We start from the raw sequence: 13,872 nt of genomic DNA on the forward strand, positions 1-13,872 counted from the left end.
CAGTCATCTTACTGTCAGAGACCAGTCTGTTTCGCTTTAAAAGATTTGTTTTCCAGATAAAGAGTAAATGCCACGCTAGTTTGTTGACACATTTTGAGGTGTGGGTTGGGTAAAGAATATCGGATCTATCTGTAAATTGTTGTGTGCATTCTCCAGGAAGCTCATTTTACGTACTACAACGGATAACAGTTCAAAATACAATTCGAACGATGATATGAAATTTTATTTATGTTCGAACAGTTGTTTTTGTCTGTAATTTGTTTGGTATGAAAGCAAATGTTCGAACATTCAGCTTCAAAGATCAGTAAAATGTTTGATAAACGGGATAACCGGTAATAAACGGGAAGTTGTTAATTTCCAATTATATATTTATTTAAATTTATAAAACATTTCTTTATTTATTTTTTTAACATTTTTTGAAATAATTTACTAAGTCCAGTGTTCTGTTTTGATCAAGGCAAGTATATGTAACAACAAAGGAATTTAAAAGTAGTTCTGAAAGTTGATATTTTCACTCCTTATTTTGCTGTGAAAATTTTTCACTGTTGTTATTGCACTGTTAAAACCCCATATTTCATCGTAAAGCATGAAAGAATTTGTATTCATGCATCGTTTAATTCGTTGAAATAAAGTCATTAGCATTTCGTGTTTCGTGTTTTTTGAATATACATTGTCTGCATGTGGCTAGTGAATTTCAAGACGTTACAAACCGATTTGTGTCTAACGCCTAACGCCGAAGCGCAATACGCTTAACTGGTTTTCAATTACAAAACTAAACATGTAAATGTCAACTTATGACTGAAATGTTACGTCGACACATAATCACATTTCGATTTGCATCCTATGAAGACAATTTCAAATCAAAAGACGTTACATTTCTGTGATAAGTTGACAATTACAGCGTATTGCGGTTTGGCGTTAGGTCTGAGACACATAGCACTTTGGACCATCTTGAAGTTTGCGAGCCTGATACATTATCTATTCAAGAACCATGGAAAACGAAAATATATCTGTATTGCACGTTTGACAAAAGCAAACCTGGAGTCAGTCTGTCATTTGTTTACCTCTCAGGATCTCAACATACTCTAAATGGAATGGGAAAAATATAGAACCGACTTACTTTCAACATAAGGCGTCAACATTTATATGTTTCAAGTAAATACTTCACTAATATCTAGAATGTTTTTTACCTTAAAGTTAAGTCTGTTTGATTAACACTAATAACATTGTCCGTATGTGCAAGGGCATATCGATATGTGAAATAAGATTTTTAAACATGTTTACGACTGCTCTCACCTTTTCTGAGGTTTTAAGTTCTTGCTTTACATGTTTCAGTTCATCACATAAATTCGTCCTTGTCTGAAAATGGGTAAGACTTGGTAATTGTGTACAATGTATATTATGATTGAATGACGGGTACTATGATACTACAAACACTAAATCAGAACCTTCAAAGGTACGATAATGTTTTTGTCTTTCTTTCTTTATCATAAATAGCGAAATTACAAATTGTTTTAGTGTCATATATGAAATTCTAACTTCGAAAACCTTTTAGAATGTTTTAATTATTACGCGATGGGATTTTATCATCAATTGTGAAATCATTACTTATTTTATTGAAATGATAACGTTTGTTAATTTTATTATCAGCATGAGTTATAATTAGTAACTTCATACAAATGAGCATGTGAATAAACATTATAATCATTGAGATATGATACTTAAATATGAATTGAAAATATTTCAAATGTTAGATAACAATCACCTATATTCAATCTCATAAACGTTTATTCTCATGTTTCATAGTAATGTATACAATTTCCCCTACCTTGTCAGCTTTTTCTATGACATCTTTTGCTTGCTGTAACTTTTTCTCTAATCCCGTGTTGGTCTAAAACAAAGAGGCAAATAGAGCCATTGCATAGGGCCGACAAAGGCTCTGAAACATTTGACTGACATCATGAAATGAAAAATGAATCTAAAAGAGTACGAATTGGTGCGTATTAAACAAATGCTGCAAATATGTCTTTTATCTGTCTACAACGAATGAGTCTTTTAACGAATTGCCCAGTCTGCCAACAAACATGACGTAACTTGTGCGACTGTTTAATACAGTCTAAATCAAACTAAAGATATACTTGATTTCGCATTTAGGTAAATAAACCGATTTTAGATTCTGTGAAATCATTTATTTTGTGGGCTAGAAATGTCTAGGTTTTTCGAAAAACAACAATTTCGTGCGTTCTTAAAATCGTTAATTTTCATTGGTTTGGAAAAAAATAAATAAACGATACTGCGATCCTAAATCGAATGCGAAATCACCATCGCGCTCTATGTATCATCTACGTCACGCAGTTCATGACACTACAATTAGACAATATGTCGCTCGCTCGGTAATTTAAAGGCCATAAATAAAGATGCACCCTAATAAAAGATAAAAAAAATAGTGAAGCCATTGAACGTCAATTTCTTTTGAAACTGTGAAAACCAAGTAAGGGTGCTTAATTAAAAATCCATTAAATATTTTATCAAAGTAAGAAATCAAGTGGATCAAACACACAAACGAGGTTAATTACCAGCACGTTTTACATGTGCCTTACAGCAGTTTGGTAATAAGCTTGTTTTAATGAACCGGCATTGTCAAACATTAAAAAAAATCAAGTTATATAATTGACTTGAATTTATTATAATTAGGTTAAAATATTATTTAATATAATCCATGTTAACAAAAAATTAAACAATGATTTAGGTACTTAAAAGTTGTACCGCGACCATGTATACTCTGTGAATAAATGTATAGCCTTTTACATAGACAGTATGATTTTAGAATTAAAGGTCAAATGTTCGTTTGGATCTAGAATTCGTGGAATATATTGATCTTACCTTTTCATAACACATACTGCACTCTTTTGCTTGATGTAACTCTTTTTCGATCTGCTTTCTTACCTGAAAGCGTAATCGTAAATTATGAAGTTTGAGGAAAAAGATAAACAACTATGATGGTTTGAATAAAAAGTCATATTGTCCGTATACTAATAAGTGTTAACAAGCATGACATTTGCGTTTAGCAAGATTGGTTTATTCCAGTTGGTTTGTAGATTTTATCAATACAAATTTATCTAAATGTCTCACCTTTTCTGAATTATCTAGGTGTTGTTTCACCTGTTTCATCTCGTCATGTAGTTCCATCTTTGTCTAAATAATATAATGATATTGTTACATTATATCTGCATGAGTAACGTTTTCGTACTATTCTGTACATGTGTATAAAACTGTCAAATCTGAATAGCCTGGATTGAGTTAAATACTTGGGCTTGTTTAGCATGTAACAATACATAACGAACTACTAAGGCATTAAATGAACAAGGGTTTTAATATTTTCATTTTGGATACCTGGTGATACAATATTAGTTTTGTATCATCTAAAATGTTTTAATGGGTATACAAAGAAGATGTGAAATCAAATATTCAGAATCTGATATACAGTTTGGATAAATTGCCATATCGGGGCAAAATATACGCACAATACGATTAGTCACAATGTATATTCAAATTACAAAAGTACATCTCTACGCAAACCTTCACTTTTGGTCTTCATAATTTAAAATTTGGTCAATTTACTTCCGAAAACAGTTAAAAAACAACAAAACAAAAGCATTAACTTCTGTTCCGTAATTTCTGTTATTTTTAACATACTGGTTTTACATCAAATGGTTTGGGGTCACAAGGAACTACCATTTGGCTCTATGATGTTACAAAACTATCATGTTCTACAATTATGATGGCAATTGGAAATGCGTCCATCGAAAGTTACATGTATACTACAAACGACCTCCAATTTGTGTTGCAAATCCTAGAGTACCTTTGAATAACGCTGTAATCGAATACTGGCCCGTAATTAAGTTAGAAGGGTTCATTAAGGTATGATGTTGGTGTTTTTTGTTTGCGAAATGTTTTTGGAAGTTAGTCTAATTGATCCGCCAACTTCTGTCCCCAGCGGGGTTTTTGCAGAAAAACAGGTTTTTTTTACACTCCAATAATACAAGATTTAAGTTATTTTAACTCAAAACAACATCTTATACCAAAAGAAGCATTATGCTTCGACACCGGAAGTGAAATAACGCGAAACAAAAAAAAAAACAGCTTTTCAGTACGGGGTTTTTCTCCTGCGGGATAAAATTCCCAGATTTTAGCAAAAAAAAAAAAAAAACGAAATCAATTCAAGCCTTATGTTTTTGAGATTATATACATTACTTTTAAGTAAATAGCTTCTTTGATGAAGCAATTTAGAGTCATTTCTCTCATTTGAGAATTCCATAAATTTAATGCAAATTAACGGGGAAAAAAAGTATGCCATTTAACGAAAAATAGCACGATAAATGCAGTTTAAAATTCAACTTCCAGCGGTTGGATGTTGTTTAAATGTAAAGTTGTTGAACATATTTATATTGAGTAAATGATATAAGGTTAATATGTGTTTTTAATATTAATTTTGTTTTAACTTCAGATTTTAATGATAAGTTGTATGTAACCGTCGGCATCGTAGATATTCAGACGTCTTAAAATCTAGTAATGTTATGGCCCTGTCACCATCAGTGATCTTCCTGTTTATTTATTGTCTAGATGATAATATTTATTAAAGGCTTTCAAATTTCATGTAAAAACTACTAAGTGACATATATTTTCGTTTAAATAATGGATAACTATCACCTCACCCCAACTAAAACTTTTAAAGCTGAACTCTCAAAGTTTTGCCGTTTTAACAGATTTTTTGTCTTCGAATGATTCTTGCGTAAATATCTGAAAACCAGTGATCAAATACTGCTGACAAAATATAAGATCGCAGATTTTTAAATTTTAGTTCGAGATTATTTTTTTATCTCTTTAAAGCGTTACTTACGGTTTAAGAAAGATGCATAAATATACATTTTTGAACTTAAAAAGCAAAAAAATCTGTGACTATTTTTTGTCAGCAGTTTTATATGAGTGGTTTGAATGCATTTTCACTTTCCATGACAAAAAAAACAGTTGTCAAAAAGTACAATCTGTGAGAGTGCAGCTTTAACAATTATCTAGAATGATTTTATTGTCTAGGTAAACTACCATTAATGAGTACATTTTTTTTGGCATAACCAAATGTTACCGAAATCCAATTCAATGGTGAAGTACTATCCCCCCCCCCCCCACACACAACCAATTTAATAATAATATTATTATATTTTTTGTAATCTATACCCTGTGTACACAATGTTTTATACCGACTGTTAAAGGGTTGATACAACTTTATGGATAAGAGCACCCAATATGGGGATTCAACCCATGATAGACAATGTACAAGCATTGTACCCTACTCAGCCCCGGTGGCTGATTACCACCCAGACACACATTAAAGGGACTTAGACACCAAATGATCCAAAAATGAGATATTCAGTATTACCTCAAAACAAGCCGCTCCGAATCAATATTAACTTTTACGAGACTGATAATACATCATTTAACGTGTTTAAAAGATTTCATCACTATCTTTCTCAGCTAAGTTTTCTTTAAAAAAAGCACTTAATGGTTTCCCAGTTTATAGGATTACAATATCTCCTTTAAGCATGCAAAAGTCACATGATTAGTACAGATAAATACATAAACACTATTTTTAAATTTACTTGGATTTACATGGTAGACAAAGCGAGTAAATTTCGACTTTGTATATAATATGATAACATAATTAAATAAGATTCAGTGCACTGTACACTGTCGAACCATAAAAGTTTGATGTTAAATTTTGTCAATTTTCACTTTTTCTTGCAATGTAGAATCTTGAGTCTAGTCCCTTTTATATCAGACTTTGTGAAATAATTCCTTTCAAACAATTTGAAGAGGTGCATAGTGTATTGAATACAGTAGTTTAATGAATTCTATCCTCTAGCTGAATAAAGGAATTAAGAATGAGCACACATTTTAAAACCACATATCAGAAGTTCATGGAGAGCATTATGTCAGCAAATTTAAATGCAATTTACGTTTTATTTCCACGTTACATGGCGATACTCTACTTATAAAAATCAGAATGCATAATAAAACATTTAACCGTTTGTTAATGTCCATTTAAAATTTGTCAGTACGAATTTACTTTGATATAAGTATAATACTGTTATATATATATATATATATATAAACAGAATTCCAAGATCAAAATTGATGATTATTTTAAAAATGAAGAAACAAATGAAAAAATATGAAAATTATAGTCAAGTGGTGGTACATGTATTCAAAATATGCAATATGCAAATAAGCTGAACACTCACAGATTAACAGTTTTCACAACTGTTCTAATTTTTGTCTTAAATGAGCAAATTTCTACTTTCATTATTGCAAATTGGTTATAGATGACTGCTGACAAAACATCAGATTGCAGATTATCAGATTTCCATTCGAAAATTAATGTTTAATGGCATACAATATTAATTTTTGAACTTAAATATGAAAGTATGTGGTCTGATATTTCTTTAGCTGTCTTATATCACTATTTTTCATGCATTTTCGCATAAAAAAATAAAGCAGTTGTAAACACGTTCAATCTGTGAGAGTGCAGCTTTAAGTCAATCTTAATCTTAGGGTCATACGTCATTGACTTAAAGGGACTGCAGTACGCCAGATTGGCACCAAAAACAGTTTTTTTTTTGTTACGAATCTCAGGACAATTATTTAATAAAATGTTTTACTCGATGATATCATAATTGTAAAAAAGAATACCAAAATTGAAAAAAAATGTGTCGAAGACCGGGTTCGAACCGATGTCGCCAAAATTGCAGTCCAGCGTTGTATCCACTGAGCTATAAAGGCTTACTCTGAACGGTTGATATAATTAAGCTAAACACCTTATTTGGTAATATCACGTGATAACATCGACTAGCCAATCACCCATAAGGAATGAATTTTATTAGGTTTTTATGAAAAAATACGAAAATACTGCGAAAAATAAATAAATTGTATTTAAAACTATGTGGAACTTCAGTTAGTAAGTTTCAATGCATTGTACACATCGATACCAAGATAATTTCAGTTTTAGACATTTTTTTTTCTCTATTTCAGCATATGGAGTACAGTCTCTTTAATTCACTCTATTGGTCAGTAATCCGATTACCTGTACATATCGTTCTCAGATTCAATTGGTACGACCAATATTTACAGCCCAGTCTCAGTCTAGCAAATCAATTTGAACACAAGTTGTTTTATTCTTCTGAGAGTGACAAACTATTTCAAACCCACAGGCATGAAAAATAGTTTTGATATATGAAAAAAATACCAAAAATAGATTCAAGAATAAAAAAATATGCATCCTTAAGTATATATTGCATATTAACAATTAATTATATTTTATAATGTTAATCTGATTTACAATGTTTTTATCTAAAATTGTTGCCATTTATATTTAATAGTTATATATCATGTTTACCAAATAAACCAAACAAATGTCATTAAATATTTGAGATATGCACAGGCTGACACAAATATTTAAGTTACAGTTATCAATGCAAACACAATTCCTACCATATATATTTATACACATGTATGTCAAAATTCTCGAAAACTGTACCCCCTCCCCCCGGGAATCTGAGATCCTGGCCTCAGAACACTCTTTACATATCTCTCTTCCTCCTCTCTTTAAGAATGTATTTATTATTACTCGATTGGAGTATTATTATAACTTGTGAAGTGATTACCCTTGTTAATGTTATTATCAAAATGATATATAATTAGTAACTGAATACACATGAGCATGTAAATAAACAAAGGTATCGTTGAGATTAGATATTTTAAAATGAATTGAAAATATTTCAAATGTTAGATTACAATCACCTATATTTAAATACATATACGTTTATTCTCATGTTACATGGTAATGTATACAATTTCTCCTACCTTGTCAGCTTTTTCTATGGCATCTTTCGCTTGCTGTAACTTTTTTTCTAACCCCGTGTTGGTCTGAAACGAAAGGGAAAATAGAACCATTGCATAGGACAGACAATGGCTCTGAAACATTTGACTGACATTACTCAATGTAAAATTGAATCAAAATTTAGTGTAAAAGGGTACGAATGTTTTAAGCCAGCAACATGAGCGAACATCAACGACTTGTTAATCTAGCAAATGCATTTGAGTTGGTTTAGCTTAAACGTTTAATTAGCAATTATCATATCATATATTGTAATACGTTGACAATACAAGTACCGTCAACTATATATGCTCCTTTTACGGTCGTCATTGGTGAACTCTGCTTGCGAAGGGATTTGCGATAAATATATTTATAATTTGTTTTTCTCATTGTCACTGTGTTTGGTTCGAAATGTCAACAACTATCGTACAAACCACCACATCCTATTATGTAGATAGGCTTTTTGCACTTTGATATCGAAACATTAAGGCTCGAACTTTTGGCTCCTGATATGTTCTCTGACTTTAAGAATATCCTATTTAATAAGCATTTTCAATCAATGTTATTGGAACTGTGTTCTCCGTAAAAGTGTCATTTTCCTTTTGTCTGCTACTATGATGCAATAGACAGCAATGACAGTATGTGTTTTAAAAGCTGAATTTATATTTGATTATTCTACAAATGTATACACATAGCTGTGAATGTTAAAATATACATATATTTTGATCAATATGATTTTGATTTTGCTGAATTATTCCTTAAAGATTTGTAAGATACATATCATGATATATCATTAATTTCACATAATAAATGATCGATTAATGTGTTGGTTATTTTACATTCTGTTAAATCACTTATTTTCGTGAGCATGATAGTTCGTGGTTTTTCGAAAAACGAACATTTCGTGCGTTCTTAAAATCGTAGATATTCATTGGTGTGATAAAAAATAAATAAACGAAACTGCGATCCTAAATCGTACACGAAATCACCATTCGCCGATCACGCTCTACGTATCATCTAAGTCACGCAGTTCAAGACACTACAATGGGACAATATGTCAATTAGAGCAGAAACCAATGTTCATTGTCGCACGATCGGTAATTTAAAGGTCATGAATAAATATGCACCCACATTAAAGATATAAAATCGTGAAGCCATTGTCAATTGTTTTTAAAACTGTGAAAACATAGTAAGGGTGTTAAATTAAAAAAAAGAAAACGTTTACATATTTTATCCAAAAAAAAGAAAATCAAGTGGCTCAAACACATAAACGAGGATAATAACGAGCACGTTTTACATGTGCCGTTTAATAAAAAGCTTGATTTAATGAACCGGCAATGTCAAACAAAACAAAATTAATTCAAGTACTAATAATTGACTTGAATTTAATATAATTAAGGTTAAATATTATATAATAAAATATATGTTAACAATATATTAAAAAATGATTTAGGTATTTTAAAGTTGAACCGCGACCATGTTAACTCTGTGAAATCATGTATAGCTTTTACATAGACAGTATAATTTTAGAATTAAAGGTCAAATTTTCGTTTGGATCTTGAATGCGTGGAATTCATTGAACTCACCTTTTCAAAACACATACAGCACTCTTTCGCTTGATGTAACTCTTTTTCGATCTGCTTTCTTACCTGAAAGCGTAATAAGTTATGAAGTTTGAGGAAAAAGACCAAAAGCTATGATGGTTTGATTATAAAAAATGTCATATTGTCTGTATACTTATAAATGTTAACAAGCATGACATTTGTTTTTGCAAGATTAATTTTCCCAATTGGTTTTTATATTTTATCAATACAAATTTATCTAAATGTCTCACCTTTTCTGAATTATCTAGGTTTTGTTTCACCTGTTTTATCTCGTCACGTAGTTCCATCTTTGTCTAAATAATATAATTATATTGTTACATTATATCTGCATTAGTAACGTTTTCGTACAATTCTATACATGTGTATAAAACTTACAAATCGGAATAGCCTGGATTGAGTTAAATACCCGGGCTTGTTTAGCAGTAACAAGACATAACGAACTATTAACGTATTAAATGTATAAGGATATTAATATTTTCATTTTGGATACCTGGTGATACAATATTAGTTTTGTATCATCTAAAATGCTTTATAGGATATACAAAGAAGATGTGAAATCAAATATTCAGAATCTGATATACAGTTTAGATAAATTGCCATATCAGGGCCAGCAATATACGCACAATACGATCAGTCACAATTTATATTTAACTTGCAAAAATACATCTCCACGCAACCTTCACTTTTGGTCTTGAGAATTTAAAATTTGGTCAATTTACTTTCGAAAACATTTAAAAAAGAACAACAAAACAAAATTATTAACTTCTGTTCTGTAATTTCTGTAATTATTGGCCTACTAGTTTTACATCAAATCGTATGGGGTCACAATGCATTACCATTTGGCTCCATGGTATTACAAAACTATCATATTCTACAATTATGATGGCAAATGGAAATGCGTCCATCAAAAGTTACATGTATACTATACATAATACAACGGAGAAGGTGAAAGTGCTTTTTTAAGGTCTACAGGCGCTTACTAACTGCGTTGTGGCTAGACCGCACAGTTAATAAGGAATTTAGAGCACGAAGTTAAGACATTTCCCTCATCGTTGATAGAGGTATAGAGCCAAAGAGATTCCTTTAGACCCCAAACAAATTGTATGTTACAATGATAAAGACATAAATGTTCCACAACATAGATTAAAGAAGAAACATGTGCCCGGATAAATAAGGTTCAATTGCAATGGATCACCAAAAGCCTCGATTATGATAATCGAGGCACCTATACACTGGTGAAAATCATATCTGATCGAGTTGGACGATATACATAAACTATGTTATAATACATAATATTGACTATTAATTGTTCACTACACATCAACTTTTTCGTTGACCTGCCCTGACTTTTATTGAAGAATCTAGGTCTTATTTGATGAAAACATGTACGGATTGATAATTTTGTATCAAATATAGTCTATATAAATGACGAGTACTGTGGTACTTCAAACAATTAATTCGAGACCCATAACATCAAGACTAAAGTTGATCTTACTCATTCTTCCAAAAATAGCGAAAAACAACTCGGTTTATATAGTGTAGTACCTCTGTCGGATTTGATTTTACTTATTCATTATGTATCTATATAAATGATATCATAACATGTGCTATAATGATTCGTTATTATTTGTAACTTAACATAAATCAACCTTTTACTACACATAAGTATCATTGAGAATAGATATTTAGCATTGAATTTAAAATATTTAAATACTTGATATCCATTACCTTTGTTCAAATTCTTATACTTTTTTTTCTGATATTACCTCGTTGTGTATGCCTTTTCTCTTACCTTTTCAGCTTTTTCTATGACCTCTTTTGCTTGCTTTAGCTCTTTCTCTAACCTCGTTTTTGTCTGAAAGCGAAGGGACAATTTATGAACTTACATAGGACCTGTGCAACTGAATTAAGTCCAATTTATTGACGAGAGAAGCTATGCATGCGTTTTGTATTTCGATATAAACTTTCTGAACGTTTTGCGGTATACATCAATTTGTCGTTCAACCAGCGTATGCTAGTGGCAGTATAAATCGATATATGAAAAATAAACACCCAGGTTTGTGATTTTGGAATGTGATGCTAGTAATGCCGGTCAATATAACAAAAGGCAAGCAATTATATTTCTAGCCAAGTAATCAAATTTCTCGTACTTCTTGTATTTTTATATTTTGATTGTTTATTGAACCATATTATTTGATTTGATATTTTCTAAGCGAGAAATATGATATTTATGGAGCCAAGAGACCATTCAAACACTACAATGTACTTTTCTTCCAATAACATTTGAAATAAAGCAGAGTTCAAGTAGCAGAATAACATAAGCTAAGTTAGCGTGCTTTACCTGGATTTTATGAAGGTGTACATACCTTTTCTGATTTTCCCGATTGATCCACGTTTTGTTCGGTCCCATTCAACATTGCAATGAGCTCCTTCCGAGTCTGAAGTCAAATATGAAATCTCAGAACATTGCATAGGAGAATATGACTTGTTCCTCACTAATATAATCAATTTGTCTGTATGCAAATGCCTAAAAGTGATGTTAACCTACAGTTATAATAATAACAGAGCGCTTAAGTGTATGTCTGCGATCCAATATTTCGGAAATGGTGTCTTGGAAAAGTGTCCCAACCATGTACGAACTGACTTTCTATGAGGGGATGAAGTTGGGCGAAAAAGCTTGAAACATTAACAAAATGAAACATATTCACTGATTGATACAGTAAAATCTAATTTTCATTTAACTGATAAATATTTTTATCTTTCGATAAACATGCTATTAATATTATTTTATGTGATAGGCAGGTTATCAATAAATAAAAACATTTTTTATCTGTGCAATGTGCTCAAAATATATTGTGCTAAATAATAAAGAGGAGATCTTATGTTATGCTTGAAAAAAAAACGCACGAGGACGAATTAATTTTCCATTGAACACTAACAAAAAGTTAAGTAAATGAAGTAATGAAACCTTAACAAACCTTGTGAATATCAGCAGAGGATGCAGCTGCATCGATGCCACTTCCGTCTTCGCTCTCAGTAACTTGTTCGTGTAGCTCACATAATTCTTCCAAGTCATCAAACACACATTTTATTATAACTTTATTTTGTTTCAAGTCAAACCATTTAAACGTATATTTGTGTTTGTTTTCCTTCAGGAGATATTTAACGCCCGAAATCTCGTTCTCAAAATGTCTGCTCATTAGGTACAGGTACCCAGCCAAATTATTGTTAACATACTCATCTATCTTCCTTTCTTCATCGTCACACCACGTAGTAATCTCATTACATGTCTCGTTTATTCGTGAATACGTCCTGACGTTTTCGTCGTATGACTTTTTTATTTCGTCTATTATTCCACTTGTTAGTTCATCTACATGTTGTTTGATTTTCTTTCCTAATTCCATACACTCTTGAACACATATATCAGTATTGGTCTTGTTACGTTCCTTACTGTGCTCAGGTTCATTCTTTATAAAAAGGATTTCATCTTTTACCTCAATCAATGCTGAAGTCATCGTGTTGACTTTGTCACAGTCAATAGTAACTGCTTCATTCAGTAAGTTAACGCATTCTGTTACACAAGGAAGATGTTCCGAATGAAAACATCTGCAACAAACCATTGTATCATGATTTTTACAAAGATATATAGCTTTTTCTGTCGGATGCTGCTTACATCTATCTTCTGTTATGTCAAATCGTGTCGTCTTTGGAATGTTTCCGTCGTCTTTAAACACGGTTATAACGTGAGTTTGAAAAATCTTTCCTGCTTTGTGAATACGTAAACAAGTTTCACCGACAGGTCCACATGTATCGCAATGTCTCACAGCAGTTTCTTCACAACAAAGTTCACACTTAACATGTCCTGACGCCATTTTAATGTAACCAAACAAATATGTAAATTATAATACAGCTAATAGCTTAATATCCAAGTATCCAAAATAAATAAAAAACTATTTGTGTCAAACATAAAAACATGCATTGCATTGCGGGGATGTTGATAAAAATATATAATAGTTATATTGTTATCAAAATCAGCTGATTTGGTTTATTATCGATAACATGAATGATTATAAAACAATGATTACAATACAATCATACCAATATCATTGCATATGTTTATATATATGTACGTCAAAAATTCTATACTCAAACATGTACTTTTTTGAAAAAGGTGGACTGCAGTAAACAAACAATATGTAAAATAATAAGCTTTGCTGATGGATTATATGACTTACGTTGAAAGGTATACATTTATTTTCTTAAATATGAACATGTATACTGCTGTTAGGTATACGGGTATGCTTTGATTAAATATTCAATGTACGTTTATTATATCGA

General features: G+C 31.1%; 1 protein-coding gene across 1 annotated transcript in view; it reads right to left on the minus strand.

Moving 5' to 3' along the window:
* The window catches only part of LOC128241310 (centrosomal protein of 128 kDa-like), a 38,408-nt gene extending 25,359 nt beyond the window's left edge, over positions 1-13,049 (minus strand). The window contains exons 1-10 of the mRNA XM_052958244.1: positions 12,513-13,049; positions 11,901-11,972; positions 11,327-11,389; positions 9,765-9,827; positions 9,517-9,579; positions 7,918-7,980; positions 3,133-3,195; positions 2,884-2,946; positions 1,829-1,891; positions 1,297-1,359 (exon numbers count right to left, since the gene is read on the minus strand). Coding sequence (XP_052814204.1) covers positions 1,297-1,359; positions 1,829-1,891; positions 2,884-2,946; positions 3,133-3,195; positions 7,918-7,980; positions 9,517-9,579; positions 9,765-9,827; positions 11,327-11,389; positions 11,901-11,972; positions 12,513-13,049 — 1,113 coding nt within the window. The remainder of the gene's footprint in view (positions 1-1,296; positions 1,360-1,828; positions 1,892-2,883; positions 2,947-3,132; positions 3,196-7,917; positions 7,981-9,516; positions 9,580-9,764; positions 9,828-11,326; positions 11,390-11,900; positions 11,973-12,512) is intronic.
* Between the last annotated feature and the right edge of the window lie 823 nt (positions 13,050-13,872).

This window comes from Mya arenaria, chromosome 7 (assembly GCF_026914265.1).
Source record: "Mya arenaria isolate MELC-2E11 chromosome 7, ASM2691426v1".
Classification (NCBI taxonomy): Eukaryota; Metazoa; Mollusca; class Bivalvia; order Myida; family Myidae; genus Mya; species Mya arenaria.